At 41.6% G+C, this 21,963-nt stretch overlaps 1 protein-coding gene across 3 annotated transcripts in view; it reads left to right on the top strand.

The window, feature by feature from the left end:
• The first annotated feature begins 305 nt into the window (after positions 1–305).
• GRIN2A (glutamate ionotropic receptor NMDA type subunit 2A) overlaps positions 306–21,963 on the top strand; it is a 156,201-nt gene continuing 134,543 nt past the window's right edge. For all 3 annotated transcript variants that reach the window (XM_086853968.1, XM_086853967.1, XM_086853966.1), the window contains exons 1-3: positions 306–782; positions 1,515–1,740; positions 3,169–3,591. In XM_086853968.1, coding sequence (XP_086710094.1) covers positions 3,187–3,591 — 405 coding nt within the window. In that variant the 5' untranslated portion in view covers positions 306–782; positions 1,515–1,740; positions 3,169–3,186. The remainder of the gene's footprint in view (positions 783–1,514; positions 1,741–3,168; positions 3,592–21,963) is intronic.

Here is a 21,963-nt window from a genome sequence, read left to right as displayed (position 1 = left end):
ACACTCTGGGGTTTCCCGGGCTACCAACATTTCGCTGGGGATGTTACTGCGGGGAGAGCGCTCGAGTTTGCCACTCCTGTGCCCCAAACCCGGTGTTCTCGCCGTTCCCCCAGATCTGACACCCCCTCCCCCGGCTGCCTGCGTCTGACTCATTCGCCGGTGCTTGTGCAAGCGGAGCGGGGCGGGGGGGCGAGCTGGGGGAGAAGCCTTCAAAGTATCCGCGGCTGCTCTCGGTTTGACAGGGCGGCCGTGAGCTGCGCCCCTGCAAGGGCGGCGGTGCCGGGGGCGGCGGAGCGGAGCGGGCCGGGCTGAGCCCGCAGCGCCGCGCAGGCGGCCCCGGGTGGAGCCCGCCGCACCTCCCGGACTCGGTGCCGCCAGTCCCCGCCGCTGCCGAGGAGCCGAGAGCAGCGCGGGGATCCGCGCCTGCCGTCCTGGGGAACTGCTGCGGCAATATCGCAATTTAAAAAAAGGGAAGAAGAAAAAAAAAAAAAAAAAAAAAAAGGAAAAAAATTAAAAAAAAAAAGAATAAAAAATGAAGACGCTTAAATTCCTCCTGTCAAAAGTAAAGAGCGAATCTCAGTTGCAATGGCTCTGCTAAAACTTGATCATGCGGGATTTCAAGCGATAAAGAGCTGCCGGGCTGCTATTTTCTGCGGTGGGAACAAGTTGCAGGATGAAATCCAGGCGTTAAGGGACCTATTTTCCACTTCACTGTTTGCAAAGGAATCTACTGAAATGACTTTGAGGATCTTTAAACTGGAACTATGTGGAGGGAGAATGCAGTAAGTATCGGCTCGGCGGGGAGCTCGGGGCTCCGGCCGGGGCTGCGCTCCGAGCTCCCCGCCAGCCCCGCCGCCACCTCGGGAATGCCGGCTGCTTTGCCTGCCGCGCCAGCGTCCTACATAGAGCTGGGGCTGCTTGAACTGTCTTCATGCCTATTTACTGGGAACTGTGAATGAAAAAACCAAAGCAGTCGAGCTTTCCGTGGCGGGCTCTGCTATAGTGTCTCCCCGGGTTTGTTTATGGGAAATTGGGTATGAAGCCGTTCTGTTTCAGGAACGAAAAGAGCTTTATCCCACACCGCTTTAGCTTTGCTCCAGGTTATGTTCGTTTCGAACCTGCCAGGAGAACTCCTGCCCTTGATCACGTTAATCAGTTCGCTCCTAGCTGCGCTTTCCAGGATGGATGGCTCTGCCCTTAGACCCAAACCCGTCCATCTCACTTGGAAGCAAACGGGCAGCTGGGAGCCCAGGGTTGTCCTGACCTGGATAAAATGAGGGACGTATCCCGGACGGCTGCGGGCTCACGGAGCTGCTTTTAGCAAAGAGCTGAAATCTGTTTCTAAGTGAAGGGAGGGGGGGGGAACTTTTGAGTGTAGCCACTTTATTTCCGTTCACATCTCACATGCGATCCAAGTGAATTTCTTTTTCTCCTGTCAAATCTGCAACCCGACTAACGGCTTCTCCCCGTCTCCTCTTCCCCCCGCTGTCCCGTCCCGTCCCCGCCGTGTCCAGCCCCCCCTTGCCTGTCTCCCTGTTCTCCTAGCTGCCCTCCCGGGACGCGATGTCGCTCGCAGGCTGCGGCGGGGATCACGCGTGCGGCCGGCGGCGCGGAGGCCGCCCCTGAGCCCGGGCAGCGAGGGGCGCGACATGCCCACGGTCGCGACATGTCCTGCAGCGACACCGACAGCAGCACCGGCACCTCCGGCAGCCGCCGCCGCTCCGTCTCCTGAGGCGCTGGGTACGTGCGGCCCCGCGCCACCGGGGGGCGCCCTCGCGCCGCGGCCGGCCCGGCGGGGCGCGCTCCCGGGGCGGCCGGAGCCGTGCCCGCCGAGCGGGGGGCGCGGAGCGGGGGGCCCGGGGGATCCGGGGGATCCGGGGGATCCGGGGGGCCCGGAGCCTTCCTCGGGCCGGGGGGAAGCCGGGACACTTGGGTTTGCTGTTCCACCGGGAGCCTGGCCCGCAGCGGATCGGGCAGCGCTGAGGTGCAGTAAATGCTCTGCGAGCGCTCGGCTCCCTGCGCGCCCCGAGAGGAAGCGCTGCTGCTGCATCCCGTGTCTGGCGGTGTTTTCAGCAGCAGACGGCTCCGACTGAGGATGAAGATAGGGCTGGCAGGATGAGAGGGGAGATCTGAAAAATGCCACCCCTGATTGGACAGCCCCGCTTGTGTGTTCTGCGTGACGCTTTGCAACAAGCTTGGCTTTATGTGGCACAGGGACTCCCTTCTTGCAGCTAGCGGAGAGCCAGTTATGGGGGTGGAAATCCCTCGGGGCACAGAAACAGGGGGAGATCTTGCAGAGTCAGACCCGCTCTCCTTCTCCCTCCTTCAGATAGTTCAGATCCGTTCTGTGGCTCATCTCTCTCCCCATCCCACTCCGTCTATATTCAGCCCCCTACAGAGATTCAGTGAAGACATGAGGTAACCAGTGCAGTGATGCTCATTTATGGAACACCCTCCCCTTCAACACCAGGGACAGCTTAGTGTCCGAGATCAGCAGTTCTGAGATGCTCAAGTTCTGAATACTGCATGAGAGCACAGAAAAGAATTAAGATAGAATATTGTGCTTTTGAATCTGTTCCAGAAATGCAGTAGGATTCCTTAAGCAGCGGCTGCCTAGGAGAGATCTTCAGAAATAAAACAGTATGGGTTTGGGATGCTGTGAGTGTGTGGACTGGGGATTCCAGCAGACCTCTGGCTCACTTCTCTCATTTTGAGCTAAAATACCTCTCTCTGTTAGACAGTGACTAAAGTTTAAATAGATGTCCAGGATGAAGGAGAATATCCCAGATGAAAAAGAGTTTCTTTTACCTATTTTAGCACAGCGAGGTTAAAGAGAAGGATGATAATGTCTTTTTTTTTTTTTTTTTAATGATGCCAGTCATTTTAATTTTGTTGGCTATCCAGGAAGAATGTTAATGGGTCTTTTCTCTGAAATTCTACAGTTTTTGCCTTGCTTGTGGAAGACCAGCTGTAATACTGTTGTTATCAAGCCAAGTTTTTGATAGGATATCAGAGGCTTGACTTGGAACTAAGGTGAAGGATGCATTATAAAAAGCTGCTAAAGTTTGCATTATGCCCAGAAGCTTTTTGTTTAAAACCTTCTTTGAAGATATGCAGTATATGTGTTTTTCTCTATGTTCTTCTTATACATTGTGATCGCTTTTACAGGGGATAAAGCTGGCAAAGATGAGGAAAATTGGCTGTGCTCTCCTGGTACTCCAAGCTCTTCTGGCACCTTTGGATCTTGTTCATGGAGCAGAGAAAAATTATCCCGTCCTGAACATTGCAGTGATTCTGGGAAGGACCAAGTATATAACAGAGAGAGATATCAGAGCTCTCTGGACCAGGGAAATGTCAGCAGACCTGACTGTTGATATCAATGTAGTGACCCTTCTTGTGAACCAGACTGACCCTAAGAGCATCATAACACATGTTTGTGACTTGATGTCAGGCACCAAGATCCATGGAGTGGTTTTTGGAGATGACACTGATCAGGAGGCAGTAGCTCAGATTTTGGATTTTATTTCATCTCAGACTTCTATTCCAATTCTTGGAATTCATGGCGGGGCCTCCATGATAATGGCAGATAAGGTAGGAAAATTTATTAGAGCTCTTGCTATTCTAATGTACTTCATTGTGTTGGTCTCTATCATGAATAATTGCTGCAAGTAGTTCAGAAAAGATGCTCTTAGTTGTCTCTCTAAGACAACTTAAAAAAAAAGAAAAAAGTATGCATAAAAAAAGAAAAAAAGTATGTATAATGGTGTCTTTGTTGATGGCTCACCAAATATTCAGAAATATTTTGGGGCTTGTGCCTGAAACTGAACTTTTTTAACACTGTAAAAGCAGTCCTAATGAGATATTACTCTCCAATACATGGAATGATGGTCAGTTAAAAAACTTGGATAGCTAATATGATCAGTAAATGTAAAAACTACTTCATAATAGTAGGTTCATAAAGTGATTTTGAGGATAAGATGTAAACTATAAGCAGATGTTCTGTGGTGCTTCTAAGAAATAGTAAGCAATAGACCTGAATGCATTTGGGTGCAACAGTAATAGTAGGACAATAAGCCAGGCTTTAGTGATCCACTGCAGTATCTGGATTAAGTAGGCTTGCAGACTTGAACCATCTGCATTCCATAGATTTATTGAACTAGATTTTTGCTAACTGGATACATCTATTTTCCTACTGTAGTTCAGGAAAATCCTGTAAGGGGTTGTCTGAAATCTGGAGATAATGACAAATGGTTTTGTTGGAAAACATATTTTTAGGTAAACTGTTGTGAGACTGGAAGAGCACAAGAGACTCATATCTCAAGTTCCTTGATGTTGTAACAGTTTTTAAGAACTCCTTGCTGGTGCTGCAGCACTGATGTTGTGAGGTGATTGCTGCTGCTCCTGAAACAGGTTCTAAGTGCAGGGCTGAGCTCTGCTGGGGACTCTGCCTCCCCTGAGAGTCACAGGAGCTCCCACTGTGGTGTAAGAGAGGAGAGCTCAAAGAGAGAGGGCAGATGTGGGAAGTCACTGGTTTGCCAGCACATGAGCATCTTTAATGATAATTGTGACTTATTTCCTGATATTTCCATACTTTAGGGTTCCTTATTCATTATTTCTTGTGAGTGACTTTTGAATAGTAAAGGGCTCTCTGAACACATCTGAAAAGGAAGTGGTCCCAATATATTATTTTGTGAAGTAAGGAGGAAAAAGAAGCAGGATTAGTTATGATTGGGGAATCAGCTTTGAACTTTAGAAACTTTTTACCTCTGTAAAAGACTTTTTCCCATTGGGATGAGAGGTCTGTTTTTCTTGGTATTTTGAATGATCTTCCTTTAGAACTTGTCATACGAGGGGAGGACAATAAGTGCTGAATTATAGCAGAGATCCTATAACAATGCTTTTGACATCTTGATTTATACAGAAGGATCATTACAGTCAATGCTGCTATCTTAAATGCAATTGCAGTGACCAAATAACAGAGGCAGATTCATGTGCTTTTAAATTACAGTGCAGATTTACTTGTCTTTTAAAGCTGGGTTTATATGTATTTAGTACTTCTATCTGATACCTATTTCACTTAACTGTCTCTGGCAGTGTAAGAACGCTTGAAGATCCCAGCCAGGGCTAAGTGATGAAACACTGGAAGAAATCCTTTACAGAATCATCTTTGCTCTTGGTAGCAGATGCAGGATGTTACTGATACAGATCTATTTTTACTTTTATATAAGAGCCTCTAGAAAATGAAACAGTCCATTTTTATTTTTTTTGTCTCAGTAAATTACTACTTTTCACTGTATGCTAATATTATCATTATTGTAGCACTGTCTTTTATTTTAGGGGTTATCAGAGTTTTATTAGAAAACTTTCCTGCTGAAATTTAGCTTCTAAGATTTCCATTGGGGAAATCAAAATTGTCTTTTGTGTGTTAATCTAACAGAGCAGTCTTCAGTAGCTTGAGTTGGCTGAAGGAATTGTTTGTTCATGTAACTAATATTGCCCTAATTTTTAAGTTGACCTTTGCAATGTGCAGTGTCTTGCAGTAGGGTTTGGAACATTGCAGTAATGAGACCTGCATGTGTCACTCAATTAACCATCCATTTAGGAAAGAATTCCTGGGAGATGAAATTGAAATTCACAGTGCTGTTAGAAAGGTGGGGAGATAAAATCTGAAGAAGGATTGCATATATGAAATCTTTCAAGTCACTGTCAGGATTTTAGCTGGCACACATAGGTGCTGGCTGACTTGTGAAGATTATTATAAGTCTCCTGTTTTGTCTCATGCATTGAGATGCCTGGCTATTGCAAAAGGTGCCCGGTCCCACTCCTGCTTGTGGATGTAGTGCTCTGGCACTCTGATAAGGCCATTTCATTTATGTCCTTATCGTATGAGTTCTGTGCCAGGTGGTTGTTATGTGATGCTGAACTCAACTACAGTGAGGGCACAGGAATGAGAACTCATCTCTAATGCTCTGTGCTGCTGAAGACTTCACTGAATGACTGAGAGGAGATAAGCTACCATACTCTCTGTGGCTAATAAATACTATGTCAATGTGAATCTTGACTGAAGAGCCATATCTGTAAAAAAAAGAGTTGTTTTATATTTCTAAGGATGAGGTATGGCCACATTTGGAGTTTGCAGTGATTAATGCAGGGCATACAGTGTTTGAAGCACTGAGTCCCTGTCTGAACATCTGGGGTGAGTGGTGTGTTGTCTAGACTGCCTCCTTCGCCAGCCCAGCTCTGCTTCAGTTTGCTCAGAGTTTGCCTGCACCATCTGAGGAGAGATTTTGCATGATTCAGACATGGAAAATAGGCATGTGAAGCCAACCAAACCAGAATGTTTTCTGAACCTCACTGATCTACCTTCACCTGACATCAGCTGTCCAAACCGTACCAACAAACCAAGGGGGCACCTGGAGGTGTATGGCACTTACCTGATCCTGCCTGTGCTGCAGAGATACCCTTTGGACAGTGCCACATGCTCTGCTCCAGCTGATTTTATCACCTGCTCTTGGCAGGAACTCTCCTGCCAGTGAACTGCTCCTTGGCTTTGGTCCCCAGTTCTGTCACGCACTTCAAACATATTCAGATGTGGGATAGTCTACTGAAACAAGATGAGAATTTTCTGGGGCGTCTCTGCCAGCCTGCTGAGCATCAGCATCCCTTGGAGGATGCTGAAGACAGGCTGGCTGTTTATTCATCTTGTATCTCTTGACATTTGAGACATCTCAACACAAACATTACTTAGCAATTGTTTTCTGACTTGAGCATTTAGTTTCAAACATAGTTACCTTTGTTTCACCACTTTCTATGATTATAATGATAGTATTTGTGATACTTTTTGTTTAAAAAAGAACATCATGGTTACTTCTGTGTCAATGCTAAAGGACTTGCTTCTTCACATGTGGGAAAAAATATTCCCTACGTATTGTAAATACGTCCAGGAATATTTATGTCTTTGAACCATACCGCTTTTGCCTATTGCAAACCTAAATCTTTCTAGAAGTCTTTTTTTGAAAGACATAATTTGAGGCATTTTATTGTTGTGGAAGCAGTCACAGTTAGTTATAACATAGTCAAGAAGTGTTAAAGGTGAGGGTAATTTTCCAGAAGAGCTATCACAAAGTGATTAATCTTGAAACAGATCTGGAAATGTTATGCAAAATAACTATCTGCTTTTTCAAAAGGTGAGTGGTACATATTATTGCATAATGATTCTGTGAGAGCCCTGGAGGTTAGAAAGGATTGCTGGAGGTTGTCTAACCCAGCCTTAGCTCTGTGACGAGCTGTTGAAATCAGATCATCGAGTCAAGGTTTGAATATCTCCCTGGAAGTAGATACCACAGCCTCTCTGGGCAATCTGTTTCAGTAATTAACCTCTCTCACCATGCAAATATTTTCCTTTTATCTCATTAGAATTTCCCTTGATACCACAGGCTTTTGTTCTTTTGCTGTGAATCTGAGTCCAACTCTGTCTCAGTGCAGTTTTAGGCTGCAATTACAGCGCTCCTTACCTGTCACTTTCCTGGGAAAAAGGTTTCTCCAGGCATTACTGGCACTTGCAGTCCTTTGGCCTTGCTTGGATATATTGGTGTTTTGTTTGGGGAGACCCACAGGTGTACAGGGGGCTGCAGAAAGGGGCTGGTGGCTCCAGCGAGGGCAGCAGTCCCTCCCTGGAGCAGCTGCTGTGCTGCCGCTGCCGCAGCCTGGTCCGGCTGTGCCACCGAGAGGGAGCACTGCTGGCTCACCTTCAGCCCACCCCATGGGCCCCCTGCCCTGCAGCACTGCTGGGGTACTTCATAAATAAGGCATCTCATTGCTAATAAGTGCTGAGTGAAACTGTACTTTGAAATCTTTCATTCTTTTGGTGGTGATTTTTTAGGTGCTTTAGTGAAACACTTGCAGATGTTTGCATTACTCGTCATTTTTGCCTCATTATAGGTATAGCTGGAATTGCTTTGTTTTAGCTCATTTGAGAGGCAAAAACCTGTGCTGCAGTTGTGCAAACCAGAGCTCTAAGCAGCTGTGATCAGAGCCAACCCAGACTCCTGGCTCTGGAGCACTGATGCTCTCGTATCTGTACATGACTTTTTAGTTGATCTCAAAGTTCCTCCACACATCCTCCAGCTCCTTGCCAAATGTCTCCATGGTGCAGTGATTCTCTAAAGGCCAAAAAGGTTCAAAAGCCTCACTTATCTTTTGTACTATGTGTAAGTGTGCTTCAACTCTTAATGATTTCAAAATTGTTCGATGGATGGCAGGGGCGTGTTGTTATTTGTTTTTTATTGTAGAATCTTTTCTGGAGGTCATACTTCATGGAATGTGCTCATTCATTCACATCTGCCATATGCATATGCAGATTTCTGTCCAGCCTGTTTTGTTGGCTTGTAAAAGAAGTTCTGAATTTCATGATAAAAAATCATAAATTTAAGATTTTCTATAATAGTGAATTCTCATTCCTGCCCTTCCTGATGGCTGATGTGTATGGCATGATGTGTCTGAACATGAGATTCACTTTGGCTTTGTTACTGTAAAAGACTGGAAGATTAAACCATTGGTTAATAAATACTTTAGTGCAAAAATAGCAGCATTCATATAACTGCTGTTTCAGGTCTAGACACAGTAGCTTGCACTACTACATAGTCTGTTGCACACAATATTTCCAGCTTCTGACTCATTTAAAGAAGCAATTGAATCTGATTTTCTTCCCTTGTAGCTGTATGAAGGCTCCTAAGGGAAGAATAACCTTCAGATATTCTGATTTTTATTTTGAGCTGCAATAGAAATGTAGCACTGACCTCCTTGCAAATCTGTGTTTACTTGTCCATATCCATGAAAGCCAATCTATATGGACTTTTAAGAAAGTCTTGCACATCCATAAGATTTTTTGACCTAGAATGTAATCTGTGGTAGTACCTTTTGCACATACATGCTGTAATCAGTGGTATTAAATGGTTAAAAACGTGCTTGAGGTTTGTCCTGATGAGGGGAATGAAATGTGTGGATACAATATTCCCTGTTTTTCCTCCTCAGGAGGCAGTGCTGTGCCAGGGTGAGGTGGTTGGGATAGACCCTGCTGGTTTAGACATTGCTGTTCCTGTACTGGCATGGCTGGGAGTCTTTGCTCCTTTCAGCTGGGTCTTGGAACTCAGAGGAGCATTAAATTAATGATGTGAGTTTGCTTTCTTGCTCTCCTTCTCCTACTCTTTTTTCTAAATGGTTTTCCTAGCAATTTCTGAGGTGATTATGTTATTCCTCATTCTCTTGTGCACATAAGTTTGTCCCTCTTTATTCAGTGAAGGAAAACATGGATGAATTTCCAGAATACTGCAGCAGTAGACTGGAACTGTCACTCTTATGGAGCTCATGGGAGGGATATTTAATTTAATTTTCCAAAGCAGAAGAAAGGTAGTTTAGAAAACATTAGGAATTTCAAAAACTAATGAGCAGGTTGTAGGAAATGGAAGTCTTGAATTTGCTTGATTTTTCATGCAGTTTAGGTGCAGGTAAGTTCCTGATATTTTAGTTTGTTTAAATTTACAGTTGCAGCTGAGCTGAAGGTGCAGGGTTGGTTTCTACACACCACTCATTTAGGAGAGAAGAGTGTTTGGCTTCACTTTAGCCTTTTGCAATAAATGATATATTTTCATCTCAAAGGTGCTGTTTTCTTTCTCTTCAGACTGTTCTTACAGTACTTGAAAGTAGAAATCCTTAAGTATCTTTGTTTTGAGCAGCAACATCTCAAAACTGCTAGCAGGTCCCTGTTGTAGATCACCCATGCAATCTCCAAACTATTGCCTGCCTATGGGTAATTACAACACAGCAGACTCCTGGGCTGTGAAAGTAGGACACAGGACTTTCAGCATGGTTTTCTGCTCACAGAAATTCCTGGTGGCATCTTTGGAATTTTTTTCCCCAAGAACATTTTTCAAATAAAAAATTTAAAAATTATTCCTTTTAAGCTATAAAATAATTATAGACCATTACAAAATACATAGCAAAGTTCTGGCAATTAGAACATATCCAGAAAATGTACCTGAAAGTATAAAATTATGCAGTGTACAGAGAGAAGGGCTTTGATATAATGTCAAACACATTTTTTGTGTTTCATCTATTAATTATTTTTGAGGCTGCTTAGATTATTTGAATAGACAGTTCATTAGTGTGTTTTGTCACCTATTTGAACTAACAATTTAATTTGAAGAATTTCTTTCTAATTTTTTTGATCTTGCTTGGAAGACTCTGGGATAGATCTGCCTACATGGTGATGGTACAAAGGGCTTTGTATAGATGCACAGAAAAACTTTGCAGGCTGTAGCTTTCTTTTTTTACAAATCTGTGGTCATTTGGTTTGTGTGTACTCATTCTCTTCCCCTCTTCCCTCCTCCTTCCTCCTCTGCCTCTACTCCTCCCTGGAGCTATGAAGTTGTGTGGATTTTACTGAGGGAGCCCAGCCTGGATTGTCTCCACACCATCTGTCACCATATTGTTTGTTTAAATCCTTGAGAAATTTTCTTCTGTACTTTACTGAAATAAATACATAAAGCTGCAGCAGCATCATTGGCTATTTATATTAGATTTAGACTTAATGTCCTTAGGAAAAAAACTCCTGTGCTTGCAATTGAGGTGCATAAGCTGGAGGCACAGTTTGTAAAACTGCACGTGGTTTAATTCTCTGAGTGCAGAGCTCCAGTTCTGCAGTGTGCTCATCCCTCAGCCCAGACCCCTCTGGCTTCTCAAGGGGGACACCCAGCTGGGGCTCCCATGGCCCTGCAGAGACACTGCTGCTCAGGGGTGATGCTCTGGTCTCCCCACTCTTTCAAGGAAAATGTTTAGTGCCCTTCAGTGGATGTGGGATGTATCTTCTCTGTCCCGAGACTTGATATTCTGGGTCAGGGAAAAGGTGGAACTCGCAGGCTCTGTGAAACCAGAACTGGAAATATGATTGGTTAGTTAGAAGGGGAAATGTTTTGGAGAGAAATTGAAGTGTGCAAAAGGAATGTAGTATAAAAGCTGGACAGCCAACAGGAAAATGAGTTCTGTGGATGTGCAAATGGGATATTCCAAGTTGCTGATGGAGGTTGGTTGGTGCCCAGCAGCTGTAAGTTTATGATATGCAGTTAACATTGTCTCCTTTCCCTACAGCAATTTTTCCTGTACATTCCATAGGCATGAAACTTAAGTGACCAAAAAGCCTCAGTATTTGGAGGGAGAAGGAGGTTCCAGGTGTACAAGTTGTCTCTTATTTGGGGAAGAGGAGAATTCCTCTGGAGAAAGGTCTGTCCTATCTGGGACTCAGCCATGAGGGCTCCTGGGCTGAGGGGTAAAGGGGGTTCCCTGATCAACCTTTGTGAATGATTTAACCCTCATGAAAAAGGAACAGTTTCTAGTCCAAATCTGTGACTAAGATTTTATTCACATACTGATTCTTTCAGCTTCACTTGTGGATTAAAGAAATCATTCATAAATGTATATATTTAGATGGTTTGTGCAATCTTTTCTCCTCTTCAACAGCAACAGAGACTAAACTAAAATTAGAAAACCCAGCACCAAGCAAACTTCTAGAGCATGGCAACAACTTCATTTGGTTGTACATTGGTCAATCTTGCTTAGGACAATTAACATGTTTTTGGACAGGGGCAAATTCAAAGCAGAGATACATTTCCTTCTCGCTGTAACACACTGAGAAACACATTATAGGGCTCTGGATGAGATTTGACTGAAACACTGTAATATTCTATGTTCCAAAACAATCTCCATTTCTTTTGTACAGCATTTTTTGCTTCATATTTGGGTGTGATCAGACCTGAGAAAGTGGGGTCTGTTTTTTTTGGTATACATGCAGCTTCTTCTCCCTGCTTCCTCCTGCATTCCCTTGCTGCAGGTGGAGAAGGAAGGGTGAGAGAAAAACAAGTGGTAATCTTCATGCTTTTGGTATTTCTCAAGTACATTGATTTGCCTTCTCCTTGGATGGAGCCTCCCTACAGGTGGTGGTGCTTTGGTGTGCTCTCTTGGCTGACAGCAGTGCAGTTTCCCAGCAGGATCACATGCAGCCGTTTTGGTGTAGCCTGGATGAAGCAGATTTTTTTTTCAGATCAGGACCATATCTCTCAACTTTGTGCTTCCTTGGATTTGAGTTTTGAGCAGGCTCTCTTGGAGAGGTGCTCCATTATCAGATGAGTCCTCAGTCACTGTTTTGGGCTTCCTGTCTCCATCATAGCTTTGGAAAAGTAATTTCCTTCCAGGCTTTTAATAAAGAAGGGCTGAGCAGTTTCCTTGTCACAAGTCCCTTGCTGCAGCACGACTGAGAGCACCAGTGCTGGTCTTGCTCCATGGGCTTTGCCCAGTGTTTGTGACTATTTGTGCATGTTGCAGCAAGATATTTCTATAAACATGTTTCATTCAAAGGATTGCTGGGTAGAAAGCTGCTTATCTTCTCCTTTATTCTTTTCCTTTTCTTGACAGAGGTGGTTTGTTTTTAGTGTCCTACCTTTTGGTTCAAGATTTCTGTAACTTTATTGATGGAAAGTTTTGTCTATTTGTGCTGAGCAGGTTGCCTTTTCACGTGACTAAATTAGCAATAGGACTGCTTTGTTTTCACTGCATTGATTTTGTGTCAAGTGGAAACACACTGTGTATGTAGAACCACTATGAAAGAAGAAAGGGCAGGGATTTTATAGCCACCTTTCAGCTCGACAAAATTTGCAACACAATTAGGTATGACAGAAAATAGAATTAAGGTAATCTGTTGTAAGTAACAAGTTGCTTTGAGAAGTTACAGAAACATATAATTACCAGACAAATTGCATGTTATTTTTTTGTGTGTGAGGCTAATTAAGAGTTCTGAGTAAATTGTGTTGGCATAGCCATCAGAGCTGTATGAAGTACCTAATTGGGATGAGATAAGGCTTGTGAATTCATCATAAGAAAACAGATGCCAGAATTATGAGAAGTGTCTGTATTCTAGTCAAGTACCATTTAGGATGGTCTGGTTTATTTTCAGCAGTCACATTATTTTTGTAGGAAACAAGCTAACCCTGTCCTTTATTTTGTTTTGATCTGTTTGCCATCATCTCCTCTCTCCTTTATCTGCATTTAACTACTGCTATCTGTGAAAAGGCTGACATTTCCTTTTGTAGAAGCTGGGTTCCAGAGAAAGATGTGGATGGCTCAGCTGCTTAGCATGTGAAACTTTAACCTCTGTCCCTTAACAGCAAACTGGTACAGAAGTTGTAAAAAGAAATATTTGCTTTCTTCACTTACACAGACTGGATTTTCCTTACCCAGTGTGTTGTCTGCCAACCTCCTTCACCCAAGAGCTGCTTCCAAACACCCTTCTCTGATGGAGCCTTCAGCTGCACCCTATCCATTTGCTATTCCACTTTATACTTGACTGTCATGGTAGTCAGGATTTGTTTTTTTTTCTATTTATTGCCTTAGTTCACTTCTAGCAGAAGCAAATTTGGTAGGAGGGAATACTTACCTCTGTGCTTAAAATTCTGTATCCCTGAATTTTAGGAATAGTGTGACTCTTTCAGTGTACACATCTAAAATCATCTTAATTGGAGTAAATAAAATTTCTCTAGGGTTTTAAGAACAAAATAAAATTATAAATTTAAGCCATATCTATTCCTATTTAATAAGCAGGAAATAGAGGAAAGGAGTATAAACTGAACCAGGTGAGCTAGGGTAGTGTTGGTGAGGAACTAAGGTGGTGATAAAACAGAAATAAATTACTGATGGAAGTGACCTTTTGTGAAGAAAACAGTATGAGAAAACCAGAATTACTCAAAATTCTGAACAGTTTCTATCTCTTCTACCCTGATCTTGGGATTTTGGGCAATCCTTTTCAGCCTTAAGTAATTCCTTCTGCATTCATTGTCTGCTTTACATACTTGTACAGGGAGGTGCTTGCTTTTCCTGTTGCAGTGTGGGGAGTCTGGGCTGTAGTTAACCATCTGGAAATTGATGTACTGGAGAGTCTACTTGTATCCGTTCTAATGCAATTTAAAATTTCCCTACTGCTCTTGTTTTTTTCCTTTAGTATAACCTCTGAGACAGGGAGTCTATTATAGGCTTTCCTGAAATAAAATTCCCCCCTTTGCTAATGGCTGGCTAATGATGCTGTTCTGTGTAAGCATTCATTTCTATAAAAATTGAAATAATTTTTACTAATTCTCTGATTTGTAGTAATATAAGTACTTTTCTCTATGCATCTGTGTTCACTCTGTTCAGGTGCTTTGCGGGAGTCCTTACCGCCCTGAGTTTTTTAGGAACAGGAGTCTCAAAATATATTCATAATTCCCTTTTGTAATTTAATTAAATTCTGGATTTTGCATCTCCCAATCTCCTCTCCTCCATGGAGAGGACAGACTGACAGGAAAAAAATATGAAAGCAAATTTCTTCGCACTGCGTTAGGTGATTGCTAATTTTGCAGTCTCCCCTGTATGTGAATGTGCTGTGCTGTTACTTTAAAAGTACTGCTCTGAGACTCAGGTTCACTGGCACTTAGTACCTAAATCGTTATTATGTGCACTGAACAAAGTTCTGGATCCTGAATGACACAAATCCTGATGTTGTCTAAGTGACTGGTTGGATCATGAGGTTGAAAATGAGCAGAGAGCAGAGCGCAGGGAAGAGCCAGACAAGGACAGCCTTGGCTCTTTGCAGGGTGAGCTCATTTGTGGAGGGCAAAATACAAGTTACATGATCCCCTCCACACTTTGGGCTAGGTAAAGACAGAAATGATCTTCATAGCCATTTCCAGATATACTTATCCTGTCATTTTTACCAGTCTTAACAACTGCAAAAGTAATGTCGCACCTTTTCTAACCTTTCTCAGGCTTCAGGCTTGCAATCTCTTGCATTCCTGCTGTTTTTTACTATCCATCGTTATTTTATAGGATAAGAGTGACTGAAATATGTCTAATGATCAGTGAAAAAATGACACTAAATAGGTTACTTAGCAAATTATAAGAGAAATTAATGTTATAATATCCTGAACTGTTGCTCAGTGTCTTCTCACTATATACAGATATTTTCAGATTCCAAATTTCTCATAAAAACACATCACATGATCTCTGCATAAAAATTTAAATGAATGTGCATGAAGTTTATGTGGACCTAGCTGTCACCTGCAGTATGTGTGTCTTTACTGGTCATTGAAAGCCTTACCAATCTTTAGTGTGCTTGTTCAAATTGTTTTAAGTTATTCTTTCTGGTTCCTTCCTGCTATGGGATGACTCCTGGCTTAAGAGAAGCTGGTTTTTGATTTACCATTTTTACAGGTAGAGATCTTAAAATATGGAGGGATTTCAGGCAATAATAAAATGTAACAGTCCACCTCAGCAATCCTTATTCCAGTGTAGGTCTTATTGATTTGTTAAGCTGCAGTAGAGCTCTCAGCGGACACTGCCTGAAAGCAGTGGAAAACTTAAGCTAAAATAACAAACTTTGCTCATTTCCCACACTCTACTGCATTAAGTAGGTTATAGGCACGCAGAACCTTAGTTTTAAATAAGTTATGCATAAAAAAGCTCTCTAAGTCAGCAAAGGCATTTCTAAAAGCTGAGGAGCAAACTGCCTCTAGGAAAAGATAGCGTGCAGGTCGTATACAAGTCCATGTGGAAAGCAAAAATCCTGCTTGTGGGATCCTGACTTTGGTGTGATTGATTTCATTGGGAAGTAAAGGACTAAGAGCAAGTGCGAAGTAAGCAAATGCTTTAAATAATTAGTCTTTTAATGCTTATTTAATTGCTTTTCCTGAAGATTTGAATGCTGCCATGTAAAGAGATAATGAAGGGTTTTTTTTCTTTCTAATGAGGGGCTTAATATGTTCTTTATGTAACAGCCATAAAGATGCAAACATAGTCTTGTAATATCTGAGATGGAAAGGCCAAGCACACAATAGACTTAAAGCATTTTCTGCTTAGAAGAGCAATCTCTAGTTAAAGGAATGTTTTGGTTTCTTAAGGGCTGCACTTGGGGTGTTCTCTCTCATGATATACAGGATTGCAAGTGAAATACCCTGTGGACAAGCTAGTTGGTTTTATTTGAGTTAAACCTGATAACTTATTTAAACTTCATTTTGCTAGTTAGGTTTCTGCCTTACTGGGTCATTTTGAGGTTTCATTTGCATATTCCACCCAGTTAAAAAATCTGGTATTAAAACAGATTTTCTAATTCAGCTCAGATGCTGGAATATTTTCCTTCTTAACAAGCATTCTAGTTTGTATTAAAAAAAAAAATTCTCCTTTCCTTAATTTCTTTTTAAATCAAGTATGTACAGTAAGCTTGGCTCCCTATTGAGCTGGTTTAATCATTTGTTTTTTCCATCTGCAGAGAGCCAGTTCCCAAAGTAACTTCAAAGAGTCTTGCCTGAGTAAAAGCTTCCAGCTTTGGAGCAACAAAGATTACAGAAATATGCTTATGCAACTGCTCAAAACCTCTGGCTATCCTGACATAGAGAATACAACTGAATATTTCCCTCTATTATTCTGTTACCATAGACCTTAAATATTTGTAACTGAGAGTTTTGCTGCCACTTTGCTTTTGCCTCCCGTGGTGACTGCACAGTGTGATGTGTTACACGAGTGCACAGACGTGGCATTTGTAGGCTCAAGGGGATCACTGGTGTTCTGGCTCTTGAAGTGATCTCATATGTAACTCCAACAAGAAAACAACCATAAAATTCAGCCTTGACGTAAATTGTCTTTAGACAAGTCTGAAGACTTGCAGCATCAGCAAATGCTATTTGACTATTTGTAATATTTTAGATTTGAGCAGGCTTCAATCAAATGGTGAAGAGGCTTCAAGTGAAATGGCTCCTGGGACAGTGGTAACCTCCCTTCTTCATTTTTAAAATTTCCTATGTTGACATGTGTAAGCTCTCAGTTTGGTAAAAATAAAGTCAATCCCCTGCCCAATACAGGTAGACAGATATGGGAAGTATATTTTATATCTAATGGATATATCATGCTTTTGAGTGCAGTAAGAAACTTAAAGTAGTTAAAATTGACAGTGTTTGTGAGAATCTGCTTCATATAAGGTCAATATAAGTAATTGTCTTTATTTCTGTGGTCTTCCTCACCAGAGACTGTTCCTTATTCATAACTTTCCAGTCCAGTAATTGTTGTCATCACTTTGGAGAAAAACTGGTTCCCCCCCCCCTTTTTTTTTATTTTTTATTTTTTTTTTATTTTTTTTTTTTGACAAAACTATCTGAAAATCAGTGTCTGGGATTTTCCCCAAATTAATTTCCTGTGGAGAGAAGAGTTATGAGTTTGGTCTCAGTACAATGACTCTCCTGGATTATAATATCTGTCAGTGGAAATGCACTGCTTTGGTTTTAACTGAAGCTATTTCAGATCTTAATTTTTGGCTTAATCGAATCCTTAGCACAGGCAAATCTAATTCTGGCATACTATTTCAATTGCACAGACTTTCATTTCTGACTAAGGATTGGAAGGATTAACCCAGATTTTAGCAGTTCTCTCCATGACTGGGTGGATAGGATTAAAATCTGTGCTGCTCACTGTGGCTTTTTATTCTAGTTTTTGATTAGTTATGTCTGTTGACCAGGATGGGAAATTTTCTGAGGTTAAGACTGCAGCTAAAATAAGTATGGTGAATTCACTGGATTGCACTTTATTTTGAATAAAATTACCGCCCAAACATACTTTTCTTGTTAATAGGGCCACAATTCACAGTTTAGTATATTCTAGATTAATTTTGTAGTTTGAAGTATTAATATGTACATATGCACACATCAGATTTGAGGCTATAGAAATACATATTTTAGGAAAAAATAATTGGGTAAAACAGGAATGGCATTAACAGGACCCAGCTCTAATATCTTGTTAAGGACTGGATGAATGCAGCAAAAGTTTTTGGGCCAGAAGCTGGAAGGATGTTCCTCTATTTAATTTCTATCAATGCAGCTGTTAGAGACAATTTCACTATTCAGGAAACAGAGAAATTTCTGGAATAATGTCTGCAAATAGTCTCCCACCTTCTAAAAAGCCCTGATCCTGTAATGAACTTTACTTCTGTGACCAGGGAATGAAAGTCTCACCTCCAGGAGATGAGGCGAGTTGGTTTTGTTTAATCTAGTAAAAATGGGCCAGGGAGGAAGATATGGTGGCTGGATGCAGGAAGAAGAAAAAGCTGATTAAACAACATAAAATGAGTCAGGCAACTGCAGCTCAGGTGGGAAATTGAAAGTGGTGAATGGTATTTAGATGGAAAATGAAGAAGCTCAGGAATGGCAAGGAGCTGGCTGGTGTTATAATGGAAACTGGTCAATGAAGAAGGATGAGCATGTGCTTTCACTGTGTTCTTTCTAATTCTGTACTCTCCATTATATTTACAGAAAGCTTGAGATTCAGAAAACCATGCAATACTGTTATAACATTGCCTCCAAATCCAGTCAGGCTTATATAAATGTTAGATTTGGTAAAGGTGAAGTGAAAGGAGTAGGATCCTGATCTACTCCTTATCAGTCAAGGACTGTGCTCATCAGCCTTGGAAAGAGACTGGCCTTGGGATTCTTGTTGGAATATAGTGAACTATGTCCTAAAATTTTTTAAAGCCTCATCTCCTAGAAAAGAACATAACATTTCCCCAGAAATTAAAAATATTTACCTTTTTATGTGAAGCAGGAGAACTTGACTTTTCTTTGGGTACTTGTGCCTTTTTGTATTTTATTTTTTTGTCCCTCAGGCAGCAACAGAAATCTCAGGAGAGACGTGATGAAGGTGTACTCTCCACTTGGAGAAATGATGCTGTTTGCTGCTTGTCACCCTGGTCTGCCAGGGGAAAAGAGAACCCATTACCAGCCCTGGAGCTGCATGGTTGGAAGGTTGCAGTATCCATAACAGAACCCTTGTGTGTTCTGTGGTGCAGTCTCAGCCTAGGCTGGAAGTGATGATGTCTGGATGTCAGACAGGCTGTGCAGTGCTTTATAGGATCTACATTTGTGGGCAGTCTGGGTTGCAGTTGCAGCTGGACACCCAAAACATTCCAGGTTTTTATGCAAGTGCTGGCTGTTTGTTGCCATTGCATGGTGGTATTTCTGTCTGTAAATAAACGTGTTTTAGACCAACTGTTTTTGACACTGAAAAATGTCTTGGTCAATATTCAGATTTTCGTTTAAAACTTTGTTCCACTGACTAAAATATTTTTTAATTCTTTATTTTGGTCTGGAGAAAGGGTTTCTAGTGATTGCCATAACACTCAGGGGAATGTGCCATGGTCTAATACAGATACAGTGAATATAGCAAGGTGATGATAATGTGATTATTGGAAGTAATCTGGTCAAGGGAGTGGAAATTCCTATAAAAATACAATGATATTTTCTTTCCACTACTATCCTGATGAAAGGATGATTTCAGGTGTCTGTTCACAGAGCTTGCAGAGTCTCCAGCTGTGAAAGGTTCTTCAGAGACAAGACACTTTATCTGGTCTTGTTGAGCAATTGGAAATGAGTGTCACTATCATAGAATTTGATTTTATTATTGAAGAGCTCTTAATAAAGGCTACAGAAAGCAATGCTTTTCAAAATCTATAATTTTTGTGCAGATTCAAGCTGTGGAAGGATAGATTCTCAGTAGCTGTGAGAAGCTCTTAGGTGATGATATACAGCAGAACATTAGGAAAGGAAGACAGTAAAACTTTAGTCATGCTGAATTATTTTCTTGTCATTTTCTATAGCTGTGTTTAAGGAATTGAAATTAAGTCTTTGCAAGAATGGCAAAATCTTTCTTCTGATGATTTGCTGTGGCTGGAGAGGAATGTGCTAATGGGGAGGATGTGCTAATGAATGCATGTATGGTCTATAACACATGGTTGGAACTGTTTGTATTTTTTTCCTGCAAAAAAGGTTGAACACCAAATTGGATAAAATTCTGTTTCAAAGTGACCAAGCCTATTTCTTCCCTGAAGCAATTCACACTTTTCCCAGATTTCATTAATACTGGAATTCTAATCTCTTTAGCTCTTACAGCTTTTTCTTCCGAGGCCAGTTATTTTGTTAAAAAATACTCATTAATGAAAATATGTTACCATGTAGGAAAAAAAGGCCAATGCAAATGAAAGAAAAAGTGCTTCAGAAAGTCTAAGGCCCTCCTAGCTGTGCCTTTGGGAGAGCAGAGGAAAAGAAATTGGAATAGCATACTTTGTTTTAGTGTTCTGAGTGTTTATGTGATGACCCTTTATTTACCTATTTATTTATTTATTTTCAGCAGGACTGATGGAAACAGGATACATCTGTTTCCTTGTGCTTATGTCATGAAACAAGGAGGAATAAGGTACTGGAAAGAGTTACTGTAGCTTTTTGAGTCCTTTGTCAGGCAGCAGTTTCTTTTTGAAGCACACGCCTTAACCTCTGAGGTAGCAAAGGCATTTTCACTCAGTATTTCTGCTGCCTCTGTTTACTGATGAGACCACGCAGAGTCATGAAACAAATTTGTGCTGCTAGCACAGCCAAAATTCCTGGAACTGCTTCCACATCCACCAACAAAGCTCTGTGTGGATATGTTCTCCTGTTTCTTTTATTGACTGAGGGTTCAATTTTTGATTTTGAGAGGACCACCATCTACTTTCAGTTTTATTTTGTCAAGTCGGTTGTGTCGATTCCTCCGATCCCTCCCCTTCTCTGCCACTGTCTCCCAGTTCTAGACATACTTTTGCTGGGAAAGCTTTGGAAAAGTATTCTAAGTTTAAGTTGTCTCTTCCATTTCTTTGCTGTTTTGCTGCATCTGATCTAGTCTGACTGGCACACAGGAGCCCTCAGGGCCTCAGATGGGCTGCCTGTGGTTCGCCTCTGCTTTCAAAGTGAGAGTTGGCCTCCTGCCTCAGTTCTGTTGGAAATTCCTTGGAATGGCATCTATGCTTTGTCTGCTGTTTTGGACAGAAAACTTGCAGAATTTGCCCTGTGTTTTTTCCAAAGTGATGAGCAACATGCTGCAAAGAGAGCAAAACATTAAGAAACATCTAGCAAATCAGCAAATGAGCATTCTGATCTCTTATGTTCAATGATGCTTTTGAAGAAAGCTCTACTCGTTCATAATTTCTAATTTTAGTCCAAGTTAAACATGATCTCAAAATCAGACCCTGATTTTCAAAGTTGGCTGTTCTCATGTAAGCCCATAAGTTTATAAGAAACTATCTGAATGGATATTTTTGGAAAATTTTTGATCCTTAAAGGGCTTAAGTACGATACAAGGCAGATAAAAGTGTGGAAATAGCTCTTGCTCACATATGAAAAATTGATACGTCAGTTGCTTTCTTTGGTGTCTTCTATTGAAGTATTTATTTTCTGCTCTGTCTTTAAGAGGTGATTAATGAGCCTGTAAGTGATAAATTTACTCAAAAAGTGGTGCTGGTAATGTGGAGGCATCTCTGTGACCAGGAGGAATTTGAAAGGTTGCAGGTGTGACTCCTAGAGAAGGGTTATGAAGGTTGTGAAGGTTCCTTCACTCCTCCAGGTATCAGGAGGTCTGAAGTTCAGGCTGGGACTTTGTCCAGGGGATGGTAAATCTGCTTTCCCAGACTTCATCTGCGGTTTGGGAATTACGGCAGTTTTTACTTTATCATTATTTCAGACATGGATGGTTGAACTGTGCTGCAGTGTTACCTTATTCCATGCACTCTCTGCTCAGACACAGTTTTTGTGTATACTGGTAATATTTTAGGGTTGTGACAGCAGATATTAACAGACACCCAAATTTGGAAGGAGAGACTAGCTAGAGTTATGACAAAATGGAGAAGAGGATGCTATTACTCAGATTGTCAGAAAAATTATTTCTGTAAAATACTTGATTTAAGTCTTTTCAGGGGATGAGGGGAAAAGAATGAATGACCCAATATATTCCCACTCTGGCACTTACTAACTTTTCCCATTTTTTCCTAGTCCAGTGACTAGACTGTTATTTACCCTACCAGGTATATGAAAATCTGTATTT

The sequence above is a fragment of the Cyanistes caeruleus genome, chromosome 17, assembly GCF_971803275.1.
Source record: "Cyanistes caeruleus chromosome 17, bCyaCae1.hap1.1, whole genome shotgun sequence".
In the NCBI taxonomy this organism is placed as follows: domain Eukaryota; kingdom Metazoa; phylum Chordata; class Aves; order Passeriformes; family Paridae; genus Cyanistes; species Cyanistes caeruleus.
This window is presented reverse-complemented; position numbering and strand designations above follow the sequence as displayed.